We start from the raw sequence: 21090 nt of genomic DNA, 5'->3' as shown, positions 1-21090 counted from the left end.
TGGGAGTTTAATCGTGTCTGCACATCGTCTTGGGGACTCTTATTTTGAAGTGCCGAGAGCTTTTCCCGTCACGTGACTGTTGATGCACACGGGCTGTCAAACCTGCATGTCCACATCATCTCTGATAAAGACCATGAACGTATTTATCACACATTAAACTCGTAAATTAGACAAATATCGGGTAAGTGTTTGAATTTACGGCAAATGTTATTTTGCATAGGCGTGTTTTTTGCATTTTGGATTTAAAGCTGCACACATAAGAAATACTGTAGTATTTACTATAGTAAGCTGCAGTAAAATTCCTAGATGCGGTAGTGTTTTGAAGCACACCATAGTATTTCGAAGTATACTATAGTATTTACTACAGTTTAATTAAGTATAAGTAATTTAACACTACAGAATACTATAGTATACATTAACAAAGTGTAGTGATTTCTATTGTGTAACTTACTAAAATTTACGACAGCTCATACTATAGTATTTTTTAATGTTTGTAACTTACACAGTACCGGTGCATTTAAAGCTGCAAATAAATACGATTTTTAATATAGTAACAAGCAGTGCTTTTACAGTCCAGCACAGCTTGTTAATAAATCACATTGTTGGTTTTAAGACTTTTCTGTTTCTCCTCCAACAGCAGAGGTGCTGAAATGAGAGCAGATGTGATATTTCTGCTCATCTGTCTGCTGGTTCATGTTGTCAGAGGCACATTATCAAAGACAGATGCCAAAAAAGCCAATAAAATCCAGGAGGCTGAGGTTAGACCACGTTTAACATTTAGCAGATATTAACATTATTATACAGTAGCAGAAGCAAGACATGCTGCAGGTCTCAGGTGATGCTGCTTGATATCATGTCTGTCTTTATTATTTGTATGTGTGAAGACGACAATAGCAGATCGTCCGGTACAGGACCGGGGTCTGGTGGTCTCGGATCCTCTCTGGAGAGATATCGTGAGGGAGGAAAAGCGTTTCTGTCCTCAGTGTGTCTCCACACGACACTTCCAGGGATCTGTACTGGGTTACATCACACCTGTGAGTTACACAGAAACAGAGATCTATTTAATGTCTGTCTATCTGTTTTTTCCCAGTTTTATACATTTAATTTTTAAATAACTTTATTGGCTGGATTGATTTTCCATGGCCGATTTCAATTGCCGATTTTTCTCAAGCAAATGTGCCAATTTCTGATTTTATCTTTGTTTGGGCAACATGTACATGAACAAGATGTTAATTTGCTTGCTAAAATGTAAAACTGGCATGTAGCTATTTAAATAAGAGTCAAAACATCAGCTAAAACCAGCCTAAGCTGATTTGCTGGCTTTAGCTGGTCTCCCACCCTTGTTTTAGCTGGTTAAGCTGGGGTAGCAGGCTGGTTTTAGAGGGGTTTTGGCCACTTTTTAGCTGGTCTTGGCTTGACCAGGCTGGAAGACCAGCTTTGCCAGGCTGTGAGGACCAGCTTAAACCTGCTACCTCAATCTTAAACCAGCTGGCTAAGCTTCCAGCCTGTTCAAGCTTGTGGGTCAGCTGGTTTTCCAGGCTGAATAGCTAAAAAGTGTCCAAAACCCCTCTAAAATCAGCCAACTGGGAGACCAACTAAAACCAGCCAAACAGCTTATACTGGTTTTAGCTAGTAGAGAACAACTGCATCTTAAGCAGAATGAGTAAAATGCAACATACTTGTGGCATCAGATGATGTTTTTGTTTCAAATTAGATTGAATTTTTTCTCATGAAATCCAGACTTATAAAGTGTCCAGCATCAATTTTTTTTAAAAAGCCATTTAAGCAAAAAATTTTTGCACATATGAGAACTGAACTCAGTATAATCATTATTTTTAGAGGATTAAAAAAATATTTCCTAAATAATTATTTACATTTTTTAGACTATCATTATGATATTACATTAAATATATGTATTTATAAACTCATGTTTCGGTAATGAGAACTAAAAAGTTGTGTAGGTACTATGAGAAACAAAATTTCAACTTTTATCTGGAGAGAAAAAATAAGAACTGCTTACCTGGTAGCCATCTTGAGTGTCACAGTTAATTATGTCCCTTCCAAACATTTTTTTTTTAAATGTTAGTTCCTTGAGGGCTTAAACAATGACTGAAAATTGTTGCGGAGGATGAGAAAAGTTATTATTGTCTCTACATTTACCAATAATCACCAAATACCACATGTTTCTTTACTGTAAATGTTTATAGTATAACATGCACTGAAGCTTTTTATTTTTAATTATAAATATTTCCATGTCAAAGAACCCAAATCCAGTCATGGACACGACGTTGCGGTAATGAAAAATTTCCCCTCAAATGTAAAAAAAACCCAAAATTGGTTTGTATGATGTCATTTGAAATCATGTGCGAAGTAGTACGTAAAGAGATGTTTGTAATTGCATGCTTCTTATTTTGATAGCATTTACTTTTTTTATCAAAATGTTTTATGACACCTCATAACTCTAAATTCACGAGAATCACCCAATTATATTTTTTTCATAGTTTAATAATTTAAAAGGAAAAAGGCAGACAAGAAAATGCCATCAAGATTGAAATAAAGCAAAAAAAGTGTGTTAGAAAGCAAAACCATCCGGCTCCAATTTCCCTAAATATTCCCAAAGCATCCATACACATTCAGATAGGATAGAACTAAAAATTGCATGACATCATAAGTTTTTTCCAAAAATGTTATAAATGCATATTTATATAAACATTACTTATATACGCACCCACTGTATATATTTTGTGACATTTCTCTTGACTTGATTATTTGTCTTATTCATTCATATCCCCTGTGTCTCAGTGGAACTCTCATGGATATGACATCGCCAAGTTGTTTGGTCCCAAATTGACGTCTGTGTCTCCAGTGTGGCTCCAGCTGAGACGAAGAGGACCAGAGAGTTTCCACATCACCGGCCTGCATGACCACGACCCAGGTCAAACCATGACTTTATAACATCATTAGCAGTACTCGATGCACAGATTTGATTTAAAACTTTGTGTCAACAGGCTGGGTCAAAGCAGTGAGGAAAGCCAACAAGAAAAACAAAATATGTGAGTGTGAATCAAATGAAATGATATAGAATACAATTTCTCCATCTGATCTCTCTCTCTTTCTTTTTTCTCTGAAAGTACCTCGATTGTTGTTTGATGGATGGTCCTATCAGGATTACATGACCGTGCTGGACAGCGAAGATGAGATGGAGGAGTTGGGTCGAGAGGCGCTGGAAGTGGCAAAGGTTTTAGTTTTAATCTCAGACTAACACGGCACGATCACACAGAAAGTGTTTGTAGGGCTGTCACAATGATTAAATAATCGTCTCATCGCGATTGTTTGACCTCATCGAGATGATTTCAGATCACCGCAATGATTGCACATCTCTCTAAAAACACAAGGGGGAGCTGCAGCACCTGTATAAACGAGACAGTATCAGATTACTTTTAAATATGTGTTGTGTGTATTAATATTTCATGCCAGAATAACCTTGCAAATGTATGAGAATTAAATGTCAAAGCAATAAAACAGGCAATTAATCGTGATAACCGTCGCAATTTATTAGGCAAATAACTGTCAATTCATAATCGTGACAGCCCTAACATCTGACCTAATCATTCTTTCTCTTTTGTGTGAAATACAGGCTGAAGGTTTTGATGGATATACACTGGAGTTATGGAGTCAGTTAGGAGGAAACAAAAGAAAGTAAGAAAGAGAGAGAGAGCATGTGTGTGTGTTTACACTAAAACATTTCACAAAATCCTCTATATTAGTAAATCAGCATCTCAGTACTTGATTTCTTAAGCATATTGTCATGTGGGATTTGTTTACGTGTGCTGCAGAGAGCTGGCACACCTGGTCACGCACCTGTGTGAAACTCTAAAGGCGGGAAAGCTCACCTGTGTGCTGGTCATCCCTCCTGCAGTCGCACCTGGGTATGTAACAAACCAATTGCTTTCCTGTCATCCTTTTCTACATTGCATTCATAATAAACAAATCTTGTGTGTTTGTTTGTGTTGTGGTCAGTACGGCTCAGCCGGGAATGTTTGGCCAGGAAGACTTTGAGAAACTGGCACCTGTGGTGGACGCTTTCAGTCTGATGACCTACGATTACTCAGGCCCTGGAAGGTCAGACACGCTCACACACACACACACACACTGTGTTTATCTAGTTGTTTAAACTTATAAATGACTTGTGATGGGGTCTTTTTGGTGTAAGGCCCGGTCCGAGCTCTCCTCTGCCGTGGGTCAGAGAGTGTGTCCTTCAGCTCGCTCCACAGAACCAGTGGAGGAATAAGATCCTGTTGGGAATCAACATGTACGGTCTGGACTTCAGCAGTTATGGCGGGGCAGAACCACTGCTGGGGAGCAGGTCAACACTTTTGTTTTTATACAGTATATACGCTCACCTAAAGGATTATTAGGAACACCTGTTCAATTTCTCATTAATGCAATTATCTTATCAACCAATCACATAGCAGTTGCTTCAATGCATTGTTGAATCAATGCCACGTAGAATTAAGGCAGTTCTGAAGGCGAAAGGGGGTCAAACACAGTATTAGTATGGTGGTTCTAATAATCCTTTAGGTGAGTGTAGATTTATACATATTTGCTCTTTTGCATATATATTGATCAGATTTTCTTTTATGCAGATATATTGAGCTGCTAAAAGAAGTGAAACCAAAACTCCAGTGGGATGAAAACGCTGGAGAACATTTCTTTAATTTTAAAAGGTTACACAGAGTTACACTGTAATATAATTATAAAATCCTTTTTTATCAGATGATATGAGATCGACTCAAAGTTTCTTTCATTGTGTTTCAGGAGTAATGGAGCGAAACATGCTGTTTACTTTCCTACTTTAAAGGTTTGTACGAATCAGTCCTAATGAATTATGGGTAATACATTCAGCTCTGTAAATCTCTATCTTGTTTCAAGTTTCTCCAGCTCCGTATTGAACTGGCAGCTGAACTGGGAACAGGAATTTCCATGTGGGAACTGGGACAAGGATTGGATTATTTCTATGACTTGTTGTGATCAATTCAAGCTGTGATTAAAACCTAAACTGTCCAATCTGCTTCCGAATAATAAAGTGTGATTTATGAAAGCACTTAAGATATTTATGATGATATCATTGTTGAGCATGCCAATAAAATTATTTTTTAACTACACCAAGAGCTTTCTTAAAGTGATGTTTATGAATGCAATCATACTCGATCATGTTCATAATACTACTATTCTTTGTATTTTATTATTTATGTGATACATATTAGAAGACATCATTACAAGTGCACAAAACATTTTGGCCATAAAGATATTAACATAATAAATCATAAACAAACATTGATGCTACAGTACATACTTATGTGAAAAAAACATTTTGACATGACTATGAACATTATGATATTCATTATATGAGATTTTCTTTAAAAGCATTTTTGTTTTACAGATAAAAAGTAGGGGTGAGCTGGACACAAAACAACGCATGGTTAATTTTACACGGCTACTTTACATATTTATACAAGGCCGAGCAATCTGTGCTTTTGGTCTTTTTCTCTTACTGTCAGAAGATCTGTGGATTTGTGAAAAGTTTTGATGTGTTTTGGTTAAGATATTGAACAAAGAGTGTTTTGGAGGCTTGAAAGTAAATTTCAAAATCTTGTGTTTTTTTCAATTTCTGAGTTAGGTGTGTAAGTCACCAAATCCAATCTTGTATTGTCTTGTTAACTAAAACATAACAGCTTTTTAAAAAAATGTCAGCAACTCCTAGTAACCGATAGCTGGGATTGAATTTTTTTTTGTGCAGCACTTTAAAAAAATCTATTTATATACATTGATGCTTAATACAAGGATGTTTAGATGAAGGATCATGGATGGATGAATGTGTGAATATCTATTTATTACAGGCAGTTATATAGACAGAATTTGATTGAATTATTTGTGTTTAAACAAAATTTTCTAGCAGGCGTTACAACAAACCCTCTGTTTGTAACAATAAACCCCACCTATGGGGTAACGTTTGCACTCCTGTTGCTTTCGGTGTAATTTTACAATAACGGTAGGTCCCACTAACAAACTTTAAGTGTTTATTTGTAGCAGAGATGTGTGTGTTGACTGTAAAAAAAAAAGATTAATCTAACTTAAATATTTTTTGAATGGCAGCCAAAGTCAAAAAACATTAGTTTGTGCCCCCGCTCTCCCCAAACATTGAAATGGTTATACAAAAAGTTATATATATCATTTTTTTAATTTGATGGTTAAGTTTTCCATACTGACTGTAGACATTATTGATGTACATGTGACTTCACAATCTATGATGGGATCTCTTCTCTTGTTCATCTGCTATTAAACATCAGGATCAGATTATTGATGGCTACGACCGAGGACTCATCGTTCTGCCCGGTCACCAGATGTCGGTCCAGAACCACATGAACAGCATCCTCAACGCTCGCTGTAAGGGAAACATTTTATCTCATGTTAAAAAACAATACAATATGACAATCCTCATTCAATGCATATGTATGTAAGACAGCAGCTTTGTGTTAAACTATACAAGTCATATACGGTAGATGTGACTATGACAGTATCGATCACAATCTACTTTCTTTGGTAACTGGTGTGACCTCACCTGTGTAAGATCCACCGTTATCTTTAATAAAATCCTCCACGATCAGTGGCAGGTTGGCGAATTCTGGAGATCGTACGAGCTCAAATACAGAAGGCTAAAAAACAACAGAAACTACAGTGATTCACAGACATGTCTATGTTATGAATTAGTTTTATGATTCATGGAAAATGAGCACATACGCCAGTCATACTGTAACCACTAAATATCCACTTCTGTTCCTCTGTGGCACAGCAGAGAGCAGCTACGCCCTGTCCAACAGCACACACAGGCTCTACAACATACAAACACACATGATTCAAACCAAATCTCTGTAATCTGTGTTAAACTGTGTTTAGATATGTGAAGTCTTACTTTTCTGTGATGTGAAGTGAGAAAGGATTCGTGCGAGGGAGCCGCTGTGTGCGAGATCTCTCAGGGCCCCCGGACAATCGGGAATCAACAGTGAGTCGTAACGTGCGCCTGAAACATCACACATTACAACTAAAAATGTGAAACAAATGAACTTTTGTAATAAGATATGTGCTTATATAACATACAAAAACAGGCCCTTCTGATGGTTTCTAATACAAATACCATTATAAACCATCAGATGTGCAGTGTTTAAACCAATTATAACTATCATTAATAGTTTTGTTAAGAGGGATGAAATATATCATTCGAACCATCGATTGACTCCAGCTTTGTTGGGTTGGCGTAGGATGTGAGGTTGAACTCTTGCACCCATCGGGTTGCACTTTCATCCACACAGACAAAGTCGATAGGCTTCCCCTATTAAACAGAAAGAAACAAAGATATAAAAGTACAAGTAAAGTGGCGTAGTTAGGATATTAAAGGCTAAATTTTGGTAGTGTATGTTGCAGTGTGTGTGTTCTCACGCCAGGTGTCGCTGTCTGCAGGTTAAACACTGAACTGCACAAAGTAAAACAGTGCTGAAGTGATCGAGCTGACACTCCTGCAGGTAAAACAGAACACAATTGGTACACATTTACAGTACATTTACATTTATAATAATACATATCTTTAAATTGACACATTGCTAAACTAGTCATGTGATCTAAGCATCTTTGTCATTAATCCTTCAGTGCATTTACATGTAATATATATTTTCTTTGCTTTTTTCAGTTACCAACTGTGTTTATATATTTTTAGAAACATGTGGCACATGCAATCGTAAACACAATGTCGTCATTTTCGAAGTCTTACCTGCAGATGCAGCACTGGCCACAATCAGACATGTAGGTTTAGATGTCATTACTGATGCTTTATATCACCTTTAAATCACCGACAGTTAAAGTGCGATCATGGAAATACAAATCGCAACAATGACCTACTAAACACATGTGATAAAACTGAATAAATTCCTTGAATTATTGTTAAACACACAGAGAACTGAAATCATTTGATCAGTAGATTGTTTTGAAAGGTCCGTCTGTTATAAAGTTCCGCGTGCAACAGTTCCGGGGTAAGTAGTTCCGACGGTACAGAGTTGTGAGGTACTTGCCAACCAAAGTGTAGTGTTTAAAATCCGCAATATGACCTTAAAATTGAGTGTATGGTTTAGTTGTTGATCGTAAATATAGTGTATATGTCACCTTAGCAAGCGAGTTGTCTTTCATCATTTAAGTCGATGGGACTTGATTTCGTGTTACTGAAATAAAGTCCCGGGGGAGTTGTAAATATGTTCGCGAGTAAAGTGACTTTACTCATACTTTCAGTCATACTTTTTAATGGTTTTGAAATCGAACACACTGTTTCTATATTTAATAAAGCGTCTGGGCTGTCTGTTAAGTGTAAGTTATATATCAGTTATGTTCAGGAACTTGCGTAACGTTAACGATACCGCAGAAAACCATTCAGTGTATGTGAAAATTTTGAAAATTAAATTAAATGTTAAAATGTAAGATATTACCCATCATTTTGTAACAAAACGTATTTTTGGCCCATTTTATCAGTAATATATGTATTTTTTGAAAAATTTGCTTTTTTTAGTTTATATTTTGCACTTCCTACTGAAAAATCCAGCTAAGACCAGCATGTAGCTGGTTTAAGCTGGTCCTTACAGCCCCAGCCTGGCAAGTGACCAAAGTGACACAGCTAGACCAGCTTGATACACCAGTAAAACCAAGCTGGGAGACCACCAAAAACCAGCTTACCAGCTTATGCTGGTCTTAGCTGTATTTTTTGTAGGGCATGCCTATTAGGTAATGACGTTCACTTGGAGTCCATGCCTACTTGATCCAAATACAGGAAAAATATGTCATGACTCATCTAAGTGGTAGACAAGTGGTAAAGTGTGAAGACCGCAAGTGTGGGTTGCTTACTCGGGCGGGTCCTCTGTTACCAAAAGTTTGGTATTGTATTGTGAAAGTCAGTACAGAGTACCCTACATGCAGAATATTGAATGAATGTGAATACTTTAATAATTTCCCACATGTTATACACAAGACACATATGTCCCTTTATTTCAAAATAATGATAATAAACCAAATCCCTACTGAAAAATCCAGCCAAGACCAGCATAACTGTTGATCTGGTTTTAGCTGGTTAAGGTGGCAGTAGCTGGTCCTCCCAACCTGGCAAAGCTAAGTCCAGCTAGACCAGCTTAAAAAGTGACCAAAACACAGCTAGACCAGCTAAAACCAAGCTGGGAGCTTATGCTGGTCTTAGCTGGATTCCCCAGTAGGGATCGGTAAGCAATAAGGTATGAGAGGCTGTGCTGGAGCGTGGACTAAGGGTGTTGTTATAAGGACTATCCTCGAGTACCTTATTGCTTATTTACCACGCAATACAAATATTAAAGCAGACTGTAAACAGTAACGTAAATAAAACACAATAATAACAAACTTAAACTTAATTCAGGCATATTGACAATAATTATCTGCAGTGTTTAATAATAAAGAATAACAGAAGTGTTTTATTGTTTGTTGTATGACCATCAATGGTGTAAAAGCTAACTGCAACAATTACTAAATTAAAACATCAGCAATCAAAAAACAAGAGATCTTTAAATAAATGCACTTCAAAAATAAATCATTTGTAACTATAGGTGTAGATGGTTAAACATTGGGAGTGTGGACCATCCATGTGCTTCCATTAATCAGTATTGTATGATTATTTGGGGGTCTCCTTAAAACAACAGTACCTACACAAGTCATTACAACTTTTCATAGTGACTGTCCTGCAGCCGAAACATATTGACTCATCACTGTCATCTCGCATATCTTTGATGCATAATGTATTTGAAAAATACACAGTAACAGTCATGTTTTTGTTGTTGTTGTCGGAACAGAGCTGATATAACTTTTCTTTCAGTATATATCTTCTTTCAGACTTCGATACAGGCAGCAGGTGATTATCATCCCCACAATCTGTTACAAAAGAAGTAAAAAGGTGATATTCAGTACTAAACAACATTCAACAACACAAATAGAAGCCTTCATGTTTGCATTTATAGGATTTATATAAAAAACCCAATTTATCACCTGTAAAAATGCAATGCCAAGACCCACCGAGCCCAAGATCAGCAGATGCTGAAGTAGAAACTCTTCTAGTTTTGATATACAGCCACCCTGAAAGAGAAAGAGACTTTAAAGTACATTTCATAGCTTCAGTAAGATATCATTGATGCACTAAATACTGATCAAAACTACCAAATGTTAACAAAAATTTCATGATTTTAACTCTTTAATTGCCAAGCCAGAAATTAAGCTCTGTTTTTGCAACGGCATACTAAAGGGTTAATGGTGCCACATGGTGACAAATGTTACCTCTTTGCAAAAGGAAAAACCACCAACAATCAAAAATGCATGATAATAAGGTGTCATGGCTTTGCAGTCAAAAAATGTCATTATAATGGGGCAATGGACCAAAAACAACCACGAACAACAAATAAAGGAGAATTCTTTTTTGATGCTGCACAAAAACTAAACATGCATCAAAACCAATGTTTTTACTAATCTTTGACATGCCCAAGACTGTGAAAAAGGTTTTAAAAAATCCAGTCCACAATCACTTTTTATATTGAAAATCGATCATTTTGTGTGTTTCCTCCCCAAATCAGTAAAATCACTTATGATCTTAATTAAAGAGTTAAAATTATGAAATTTTTGTAAACATTTGGTAGTTTTGATCAGGACTGAGGTTGATTAACAGATTTATACAAAAAAAATTGAAAAAAAATATTAATCTGATACATTTTTAAAACAGTTATAATTTAGTGAATGTTTTCATCCATGAACAAAACGAAAGGGTAGTAAATTTGCACACGGTGTATTGTTGAGTTTTTGAAAAATTTCCAAAGCATTTTCCCAAAATATATGTCAATATAAGATTTGTCACCAAAAATCATTCCACTTGCTGAAACACAGAGAAAGTTGTGGCCAAATTAAGACAAAAAAAAACCCATAGTGGATAAAAACGTCCCCAATAACACATAAGGGTTAAGTTTGTTTCTCAGGTTTCATTTTTGTGCTTGAAATAACACCACAATCTGTTTCCTCTAAACTGAAATATAAAAGATGCTGTGCCGGCTGTGTACCTCCACCTTGTAGATATTAGACGGGTGGTCTCTGACCCCGCATCCTTCTGATGGGGTCTTACAGCAGCTGTCTGGCACCAGTCGTCCGTCAGCAAACGTCTGAATCCATGCGCCCTCCCTCCAATCGGCTGAGCTGTTACTACCACAACACTTCAGCTGAGTCGTACAACACATAGAGAGAGAAAGAAAACCCATATAAACATTAACAGAAACTCATCTAAGGAGAAAGTTAAATAAATAATCCATTATTCTGTATAGAAGCAGGAAGTTTCTTAGAAAATGCAAGAATTCTCACTATATACTGCTGTTTTCCACAGCATGGCTACAATACGCTGACTACACTTTTAAAACTCATGATAAAACTTACGACTTGCTGGAGTCTGTCCACAGCTCTGGTGATATCTTCTTGTCCCGGCTGCTGGTAGTTTTGCACCATCCGCTCTTTCAGATCAGCCCTGAGTTCAGCATTCAGCTGCGGTCACAGATAAACCCGTTACACATGTTGCATTACTACTGTAAATATTTATGCAGGTGTATTGTACGTAGAAAATGTTGGGAAACTTGAGATGAAGATTTTGAAACCGAGAGGAAGATGTTTTCATTTACAGGTACAAAGATCCATAAAATATGGTATAAAAGTTATCCACATAAGAATAACTTGTGCTATTATTGGTCTTTGTAGATGTTTACCTGGTAGCAGAGAGGAAAACACTGGAGGAAGAGGAGGAAGGAAGAAGATAAAGGGTTTTATACAGGTGGACAAACAGGAAAGTGGATGAGCGTGCAAACATACAGCATTCAACACGTTTATGTGGATTTAATGTGAATTTAATTTTGTGAAACAAAATTCTGATGGTTTTTATAAAGTAACAGTTCACCCAAATATATAAATATATCTTTAGTTTCACTCCAAGCCCCTATAAAGCCCCTTACTTAAAATTAACCATGTTTTTTTGTGTATTGATTTCTATTGGCAAAAGCATGATTTTACGAGTAGGTTTATTTATGTTTTTTATAGCCAAACCATGGTAGGAAGTAGGGATGCATAACGATTAATCACGATTAATCTGTAGCAAAATAAAAGTTTTTGTTAACATCATATATGTGTGCGAACTGTGTATAATAATTATGCATATGTAAATATGCACACATGCATGTATAATTTTAACTATTTATATTTATATAAATATAAAAAAATTTGTTAAATCAACTCAGATTTACAAGTCATGCCAACAGAGATTTATAAGTTATAACAACTCACCTGTAGTTATAACAACTCATCTCTAGTCAAGATAAATAATAGTAAGTTGAAATGACTTGTAAATCTGAGTTGATTCAACAAAAAAATTTAAGGCAGCAAAGTATTTTTTACAGTGCAGTTTTGTGCTATATTTCAAGTCTTTTGAACACATGGGCTTTATTTTGTGTTTTTCAAAGTTTGTCAATAATACACATCACCATTATCTTATGTCTAAAGCTCTTATTCATGAATTGTTTCTCATGAGGATGTCTTTAAAAAATGTATTTGCATGCCTGCTCCTAAACTCATGCACACGGATGAAGATAAATTTCCGAAGGATGTGCAGAATGACTTTCACATTGATCCCTTGAGATCTGAATTCGGACGGCAATTAAATTATCACACGACCTTAGTGTTTGTCAAAAAACAGTAGGTAATTTGGCTGGGAATTTTTACGCGGGTGGTCAAAGATAAACAAAGACATGCTGGATTCGGACAGCAATTAAATCCTGACCACCCTCTGTAAATGATGAAAATACCTTACGCCCCCACGAGAAACAATTACCGTCCAAACAGGGCTTTTGTACGTGTCCGACTAAAAACAAACAAATGGGTCACAACAGCATGAAGGTTGGTGTGTAAATAATAGCAGAATGTTTGGGTGAGCTGTTTCTTTAAGAGATATTTGCATTCCCAAAATGCAATTGATAGGACATTCACGACTGTACTGTAACCACTGACATCAGGTTATTTACATGCATACATGCAGAAATGTTTGAAGATGTTGAAATTAAAGGTAAAGTATACAGAGATATGTGCATCAGGAGAAGAATCCTGAATGTAAGGTCACATTTTTTACCATAGTGAATGCGAGTTTACCTCCTGATAATAAACGTAGGCCAAAATTCCAGCTGTGATCTCCAGCAAGAAGATAAACAGCAACAGAACAAAGTACTGCAAAGTAAAAAATGTACATTATCTTACGGAAAGTCGTGTTATATTCACGCAAAATTTTATCAATTTATTTGTGTTCAAATTCAGCTTTTTTACGTCCCTTGAGCACAAATGTCTTTTTCATGTCACTCGCACGAATTTCTATAAATAGTTTCTCTTGTCCATGGCATGACTTTCATTTTCGTGTCATTTTATGTATTGTTTCTCTTTCTTCCCCCTTCCCTTAATCATTGTCGCTTGGAGTTAGGGTTAGATTTGGGGTTTGGATGCCTAAAAATGTAACAGAAAGTGATTCTATCCAACTTCAAGTGACAATGGTAAGAAAATGGGAAAAAAGAGAAAACAATACATAAGACATTCGTTCTCAAGGCATGTAAAAAAGTCGAATTTCGTGCCATTGACACAAATAAATTGATCAAATTTTGCAACTATAACTATATAACACGATTTTCCGTGATATCAGTCTGGAAAAATATATGCAGATATGTGACCCTGGACCACAAAACCAGTCATAAAGGTGAATTTTCTTTCAACTGAAAGTTGAATAAATAAACTTTCTATTGATTTATGGGACATTATTTGGCCGAGCAACAACTATTTGAAAACCTGGAATCTAAGGGTGAAAATAAAATTGCGAAATATTGCAAAATTGCCTTTAAAGTTGTCCAGATGAAGTCCTTAACAACACATATTTCTTATGATAAATACATTTTTTATATATTTACAGTAGGAAATTTACAAAATATCTTCATGGATCATGATCTTTACTTAACATCCTAATGATTTTTGGCATAACATTTTTTTATAATTTTGACCCATACAATGTATAGTTGGCTATTGCTACGAATAAACCCGTGCAACTTATGACTGGTTATGTGGTTCAGGGTCACAAATAATAAATGCATTCATTATATACTGTACATATAAACTGGGTGATTATAAGGGTGTTGCAAAATGAGTATATCAAGTAAGCCCAACCCTCATATTCTGGTCAAGAGCAATGGCATGTGTCCTTATTTTAACCTGTGTTATTAGGAAAAAGTTAACTATGAAGGTTAATCTTTAGCTGAAAAAAACAATCTCTGTCTGTCTCTCTCTCTCTGCCTGTATTATTTCTCTGCTGTTTCCTTCAACATTCCAAGTTTTGTTATTTCCCAGCCTACCAACCTCCTTATTCCTGGTCTCTGGATTCTGTGCTGCCCACCATTCCTCAACTATGACTCAGTTTCTAAGTCCGTCTCTTAAAGATACACCCATCTTTATATAATTCAGAGGTATACTGTATATTTATAGCATTGAATATTAACATCTTTGTGACAACTGAAAGCGCACACAAACAAACACACACACACACACACACCTATGCTAATTTTAAACTGAAGTGACCGCGTGTGCCCAGAATAATTCCTGACATCCTCCATTGACACGCTGTTGAATGTCAAGACTCCAGGCGTCCTGAATCTGGCTACTGTAATGCAATGTTTACACTCTCCACTTTCTTCATTCTTCAAATAGTTTACTTTGTGCCGGACTTTATCACATTTTGTACTGAAATGACTCAGTATTTGCACAAATATTTAATGCCATTTGTAAAATAATGTCTTCTCCAATCCAGAATATCACAGAGACTTGACATATGGGCAACTCTTTTGACTTAAAGGGACTTTCCACTTTTTTTGAAAATATACTCATTTTCCAGCTCCCCTAGAATTAAATATTTGATTTTTACCATTTTGGAATCCATTCAACTGATCTCTGTGTCTAGCGGTACCATTTTTAGCATAGCTTAGCATAATCCATTGAATCTGATTAGACCATTAGCATTGCGCTCAAAAATAATCAAAGAGTTTTGATATTTTTTCTATTTAAAACTTGACTCTTCTGTAGTTACATCGTGTACTAAGACTGACGAGAAAATTAAAAGTTGCGATTTTCTAGGCCGATATGGCTAGGAGCTATATTTTCATTCTGGCGTAATAATCAAGGACTTTGCTGCCGTAACATGGCTGCAGTGATATTACACAGCACCTGAAAATGATATTACACAGCACCTGAAAATTGTGCCCTGCTATTGAAAGTTACTAAGGGGACTGCGTAATATCACTACGCCTGCTGCAGCCATGTTACGGCAGCAAAGTCCTTGATTATTATATGAGAGTAAAGTCCTAACCACATCAGCCTTGAAAATCCCAACTTTTAATTTTCTGTCGGTCTTCTGTAGTTACTAGATGTAACTACAGAAGAGATGTACCTACAGAAGAGTCATGTTTTAAACAGGAAAAATATCTAAATTCTTTGGTCATCTTTGAGCGCGATGCCAATGGTCCAATCAGACTCAATGGATTATGCTAAGCTATGCTAAAAGTGCTAGCGCCAGACATGGAGATCAGCTGGATGGATTCCAAAACAGTAAAAATCAAATGTTTATCTCTAGGAGAGCTGGACATATATTTAAAAAAAAGTGGAGTGTCCCTTTGGGCACCCAGCAACACCCTAGCAACCATATTGCAAAGTTTCAAAAACTGCGTAGAATGCCTTAGCAACTGTATAGCAACAACCATCCATAACACTTTTTTTATGAAAACCTTACTCTTGCATGGGTACTTTTAATATTATAAAATGGTAAGTTCAAGTCTTTGATTCTGATTGGTCAATAGCTGTGGTTTATTCACGATAAACGGCCGCTGAACCCAATGATTTTGTGTATCACTGCACACAGCACCCTTAGCAATGTATAAATATGTGAAACGTTACTGCTCATTGTTGGTCAGGGACTATTTTTCCAGCGCCTGAAGGGGTTGCATTGTCATGCCTAACAACACCCTTCAGCCGTGACTTATTCTTGATATAGCACAGCCTCCATAGAGTGTTTCTTATGTATATCTATACATACTTTCGCATTACAGAAAAGCAGTTGTACAAACGACAATAAATGTAGCTATAGATCATAAAAAAACAGGAAAAACGTGAAACCAAAAAATTATAAAATACATTGTATTATAACTAATGCAACTAGGTATGAAATTTATCATAGACAACGGTGTCGACTTTCAGTACATTGACTACATTACCCACAATCTCTCTTACCACTATAAGCAGACTTCTTTGTTCCCTGATGGTGGCACAGCAGCCCAATATCCCAGTGATCACGACTATGGCTCCTGCACCAATCAAAATGTACGCTGCGAAAGCATAGATGCTGGAGGAGAGAAGGCTTATATAGTCGCTTTTATCCACCAAAGTCCATACGCCCACGGCCATCACAGCGCCCCCTGCCAACTGAGAGGTACAGTAACATAAAACTGGTCCTTTATTGCATGTAACAAGTTACGTTACACTGTAAATTATAAAAATTAAGTTGAAATAACTTAAGCTAATTCAACTTAATTTTAGAATTTATTGCAACTCCTTACTAGTCAAGAAAGTTGAAATGAATTGTAAAGTGCAACAAGGATTTTTTTTACAATGTAAACACTTTGTAATTTTCGTGCATTTGCCTGATCTCACAAATTCCGTGACATAGTCATGCAATATTTTGCTCATTTTTGCGTGTCATCATCACATATTTTCACCATTTTATGTGCCTGTGCCACGACTTTCTTTTTCACGTCAGTTTCACGTATTGATTACTCAACTGTTTTTCCTATTTTCTTACCATTTTCGCTTCGGTTTGGGGTTAGAATGACATCCTTGCCCAAACCCAACTCTAACCCTAACGTCATGCTACAATGATTTAAAAAGCATACGAACAATAGTAGAAACCAATAGTTAAAGTGACATCCTAACGCAAACAGCAAATCTAACCAAAACCGAAGCGACGATGGTCTAAAAATAGGAAAAACAGCTGAGCAACCAATACGCGAAACTGACACAAAACAGAAAGTCGCGGCACGGGCACGCAAAACTGTGAAAACACGTGACAATGACACGCAAAAATTTTCAAAATATTGCGTAACTATTTCAAGGAATTTGTGAGATCATGTTGGCTTTTATTTAAAGAGCACCTATGGTCCGATTCACGTTTTTACATTTCTTTTAGTGTGTAAGTGTGTATTAGTTCATGTTAACGATATGCAAAAGGTACAAACCCCAAAGTAAATGATGACGCAAGTTATCATCTCCAACATAAATCTCTACAAAAAACACACGGATTGTAGGCAACAGTTTACTTCCTGGGATTGGTGATGTAGTAAAGACCGACATTATCATAATTCATCCCGTTTCGGACTCACAGCCTGTAAGTTAACTCCTGTTAGCATTGCATTGTGAGCGAGTCTTTCAAACATGGTAAAGAGCGTCACATTTCTGGCTGACGTGAGTGAAATCTGGAGCTACAAAAATGTACGGTATGTGAAAATAATGTGTTTTTTAACCATAAACCATGCGAACACATTGTATTATACCAAATACACAAAATATCATTTAATAACATGTTTTTTAGCAATGAAATAGGTGCTCTTTAAAGTACACTGTAAAACCTAAAAGTTATCTCAACTCAAACCATTTAAGTAAACCGGTTGCATTAGTTTTAAAACACATACATTTGAGTACTGTGAACTTAAACAAATCGAGTCATATGCAGTTATGCACTTATATTTAAGTTCACACTACTTAAATATAAGTGCATAATTGCAAATGATTCATTGAATTTAATCAATTTTTTTAAGGTAAGTGGTTGCAATCAATTTATTTAAGCTACATTTAAACAAAAAAGATTAGTAACGTAAAATAAAATATAAAACTTTTGTTTAAATGTAGCTTAAATAAATTGATTGCAACCACTTACACTCTAAAAAATGATGTGTTGGATTTACTTAAAGTGTATGTGCACCATTTTTGCATCGCACTTTTTGGGTGTTCCCAGCTTTGATGGTTTTGCTTAAAGTTAACAAGAAAACCTGTGTTTTATTTACTTAAATTTTTAAGTAAAGAATGATGATGAACTCAAATATTTAAGTTCATATAACACATATTTTCTTGTTTATTTTAAGTAAAATTATTCCAAGTTGGGATTACTTAAAATATATATGCACCATTTTTGCATCACACTTTTTAAGTAAATCCAACACATATTTTAGAGTGAAGTTGGAGCAATTTAGTATACACAGAAAGGTATACATAATTTAGTGTACACAGAAAGGTCTCCTGAACAAATTCTTTGTCTGACTTAGCTCTTGCTTGAATCAGAGACCTTTTTGCTGTGAGGAAACAATGATGCGCGCTAACCCACTGTGTTGCCCTCTACACTGAGCACACACTTCTCAATCATGGTAACAATGAACAAACATAATTTTTTCAAAATAACTCTAAATACAACATATAACTAACATTAACAACATATCAACATAAATAAACCCAGCAAACATCAAAACAGTCATCTTTTTTAGTAAATATTAACCAAAGAAGTGAACATGTCGCAATGCATGCTGGGAACTATTCAGACCATTGTTTTTTTTAAATTGCTTGTTCAGATTACTTAAGGTAAACAAATTGGACAAAAACTTAAAACTCCAGTCAACAAATGATATTTGTTAGCAGGATGATTATGCTTATTTCATTCAGTGAACAAAAATTAATGAACTGATGCCCTTCAACAAGAAAAACTTTGTTTTTTGTTAAAAGAACATTTTGAAGTTGGATTTTTTACAGGGCTTGTGCTTCACAAAATGGCTACGACAGATGTCATAATTTTTGGCTGGAAAGGCATCATGGGAAATCACGTGGCTCTATAGTTACTTAAAATGTTATGCTAGATTTACTTAATTTTGATGCAATTGTTATAGTAGTTAGCATTACTTATGTTTTTTCATTTTATTTTTGGATACATTTAAGTTTACCTGGTAACTTAAATTTTTGTGTTACACATACTAAATATGGTAAGTAGAGGTTGAAAAGTTATAAATACTAAGTTTTTTGTGTTTAATCCAATTACTTTCATAAGTTATGGTTGTTCAGCCAACGAATCGTTTTTTAGAGTGTACCTTAAAAAATTGATTAAATTCAATGAATCATTTTTTTCAGTGTACTTAAATGGTTTGAGTTAAGTTAACTGTCAGGTTTTACAGTGTAAGTATATATATATATATATATATATATATATATATATATATATATATATATTATATACATATATATATATTCAAGTATATACTTTTATTAGCATGTGTGTTCCCTGTGATTCAAACCCTTGACCTTTGCTCTACCGCCTGAGCATCAGGAGCACTTTAACTGGAGCAACTCACCCAAAAGAGAAGATTGAAGATGAACAGGAGGTATTTGAGGCATATCGTCCCACAGTTATTCGTTTTTTCTTCAACATCTGCCATCCTTATGAAACAGATGGGAGAGTTTTACAGGCTTTTAAAAACGGCATCCGTTTGACAGGTGTGAGTAAAACCATGACTCCTGACACCCCCGACCGGCCGGACTTTATCTGCTTCAGCAAAGACCCCGAATGATGTGACAACACTGACTTTTGTAAGGCAAAGCTTGCTGAAATATCTTTATTGTGTAATACTCCCATCATTTTTACTCCAAAATACAGAAATACATTGCTGGTTAAAGAGCATGCATTGCAGGAAGAATTTTCTTCATGCAACATTACATTTCTTATGTTTCATTTTAATTTTTGGGCTGAAGTGTGACCTCTAATAAACCCTAAAGATGTTACTATATTTATAAACTTGACGTGTCCCTAAAAGCAGTGTAAATGCATACACATGCATACAGTTTGCATCAGGTGAGTCTGGGCTGAAAACTGGAGCTGTTTTTAGTCTGAATAATCTGGAATCATGACAAGATATGTGACTCACTCACAGAAAGTGTGAGACAGTCAAAGAGACAGACCGGCTCTAATAAAAGAAAGAAAAGCTTTTACTAAAGTAACTCTGTAACCTTAGCTGAAGATATACTGTATCTCTGACTGTCTAACTTTAATTTCTCTTCAGTCAGTGTGAGAAACAGACTCGTAACAGTTCGACACTACGGCTCGTGTTTTTACACCTGCTTGTTTCTCAGGCTGCTGCTGCTGGCTTTCCTTAACATCTAAAAAAACCAAACTTAGTGAAAAGTAAATAAAACGCAGTAAAGTAGTAGTAAAAACATATAGGTAGTGAATATTCATATAAAATAAAATGTTCTTCAGATGTTAAAGGTTCAATTTAGCCAAAAATGCTTCTTGTATGACATCATGAGGCACCTTTATATTTAATAGCGTTGGATCTTGTATGCATGCATGACCTATGGTTGCCCACCATAAGATTGTTTATTAAATAGATAAACAGATCATTCATAGTTAAACAAGTTGTTCTAAACATCATCTGAGTGTCATATGCTGTCATGAGCTGAATTGTGTTTATTTTAAGTTCTCACATCTCGCTGTCTGAGGAATCTGTGAAGTTTATTACAGATCCTGTTACCTGCAACTAAATATACAAGACAGGCCACGAGATTATAAATACATATATATTTACTTGTTAAAGGGATAGTTCACCCAAAAAATAAAGTTTTGTCATCATTCTATTATGTTGTTATAAACCTGTATACATTTCTATGTTCTGAATGATGCCCACAAAAGAAGAGATTTTGAGTAATGTTTGCAACCAAACCGTTCATGAGACCCATTCACTTACATAGTATTATTTTATTCTATACTATAGAAGTAAATGGGGCTCACTGGTTTGGTTACAAACATTCCTCAAAAAAATTTCCTTTGTGTTCAACTAAACATAGAAATTT

The 21090-nt window shown here is 35.6% G+C and overlaps 3 protein-coding genes and 1 long non-coding RNA gene across 7 annotated transcripts in view; 2 read left to right on the top strand and 2 right to left on the bottom strand.

Moving 5' to 3' along the window:
• Nucleotides 1-38: 38 nt before the first annotated feature.
• LOC141364373 (chitinase domain-containing protein 1) lies at nt 39-5165 on the top strand. Of its 3 annotated transcripts, none has more exons than XM_073868973.1 (13): nt 39-181; nt 638-758; nt 885-1034; nt 2803-2935; nt 3009-3053; nt 3132-3238; nt 3638-3699; nt 3837-3929; nt 4021-4122; nt 4214-4366; nt 4647-4727; nt 4822-4861; nt 4933-5165. In XM_073868973.1, the coding sequence occupies exons 2-13, from the start codon at nt 651-653 to the stop codon at nt 5029-5031; spliced, it is 1173 nt and encodes a 390-aa protein (XP_073725074.1). In that variant the 5' UTR covers nt 39-181; nt 638-650; the 3' UTR covers nt 5032-5165. The 3 variants fall into 3 exon arrangements, with proteins under 3 accessions (XP_073725074.1, XP_073725072.1, XP_073725073.1); XM_073868971.1 differs by having other exon boundaries at nt 4819-4861; XM_073868972.1 differs by having other exon boundaries at nt 62-181; nt 641-758; nt 4819-4861.
• A 646-nt stretch (nt 5166-5811) lies between these two features.
• Nucleotides 5812-7965, bottom strand: LOC141364375 (glutamine amidotransferase-like class 1 domain-containing protein 1). Its single transcript, XM_073868975.1, has 7 exons — nt 7832-7965; nt 7498-7580; nt 7285-7390; nt 6974-7081; nt 6802-6893; nt 6623-6716; nt 5812-6445 (listed from the first exon to the last, which is right to left on the bottom strand). Exons 1-7 carry the CDS (start codon nt 7872-7874, stop codon nt 6330-6332), a joined length of 642 nt encoding a protein of 213 aa, XP_073725076.1. The 5' UTR covers nt 7875-7965; the 3' UTR covers nt 5812-6329.
• A 1543-nt stretch (nt 7966-9508) lies between these two features.
• Nucleotides 9509-21090, bottom strand: part of LOC141364369 (CD151 antigen-like) — a 12035-nt gene continuing 453 nt past the window's right edge. The window contains exons 2-9 of one of the 2 annotated variants that reach the window (XM_073868965.1): nt 19596-19680; nt 16441-16632; nt 13279-13353; nt 11850-11870; nt 11527-11631; nt 11160-11315; nt 10105-10191; nt 9509-9990 (exon numbers count right to left, since the gene is read on the bottom strand). In XM_073868965.1, coding sequence (XP_073725066.1) covers nt 9931-9990; nt 10105-10191; nt 11160-11315; nt 11527-11631; nt 11850-11870; nt 13279-13353; nt 16441-16632; nt 19596-19679 — 780 coding nt within the window. In that variant the 5' untranslated portion in view covers nt 19680 and the 3' untranslated portion in view covers nt 9509-9930. The remainder of the gene's footprint in view (nt 9991-10104; nt 10192-11159; nt 11316-11526; nt 11632-11849; nt 11871-13278; nt 13354-16440; nt 16633-19595; nt 19681-21090) is intronic. The other variant, XM_073868966.1, reaches the window with a different exon arrangement.
• Nucleotides 19697-21090, top strand: part of LOC141364371 (uncharacterized) — a 5100-nt gene continuing 3706 nt past the window's right edge. The window contains exon 1 of the long non-coding RNA XR_012370119.1: nt 19697-19830. This is a non-coding gene — a long non-coding RNA (uncharacterized lncRNA). The remainder of the gene's footprint in view (nt 19831-21090) is intronic.

The sequence above is a fragment of the Misgurnus anguillicaudatus genome, chromosome 6, assembly GCF_027580225.2.
Source record: "Misgurnus anguillicaudatus chromosome 6, ASM2758022v2, whole genome shotgun sequence".
Classification (NCBI taxonomy): Eukaryota; Metazoa; Chordata; class Actinopteri; order Cypriniformes; family Cobitidae; genus Misgurnus; species Misgurnus anguillicaudatus.
Note: the sequence above shows the minus strand (reverse complement) of the source record. Positions and strands in the feature narration are given on the sequence as shown.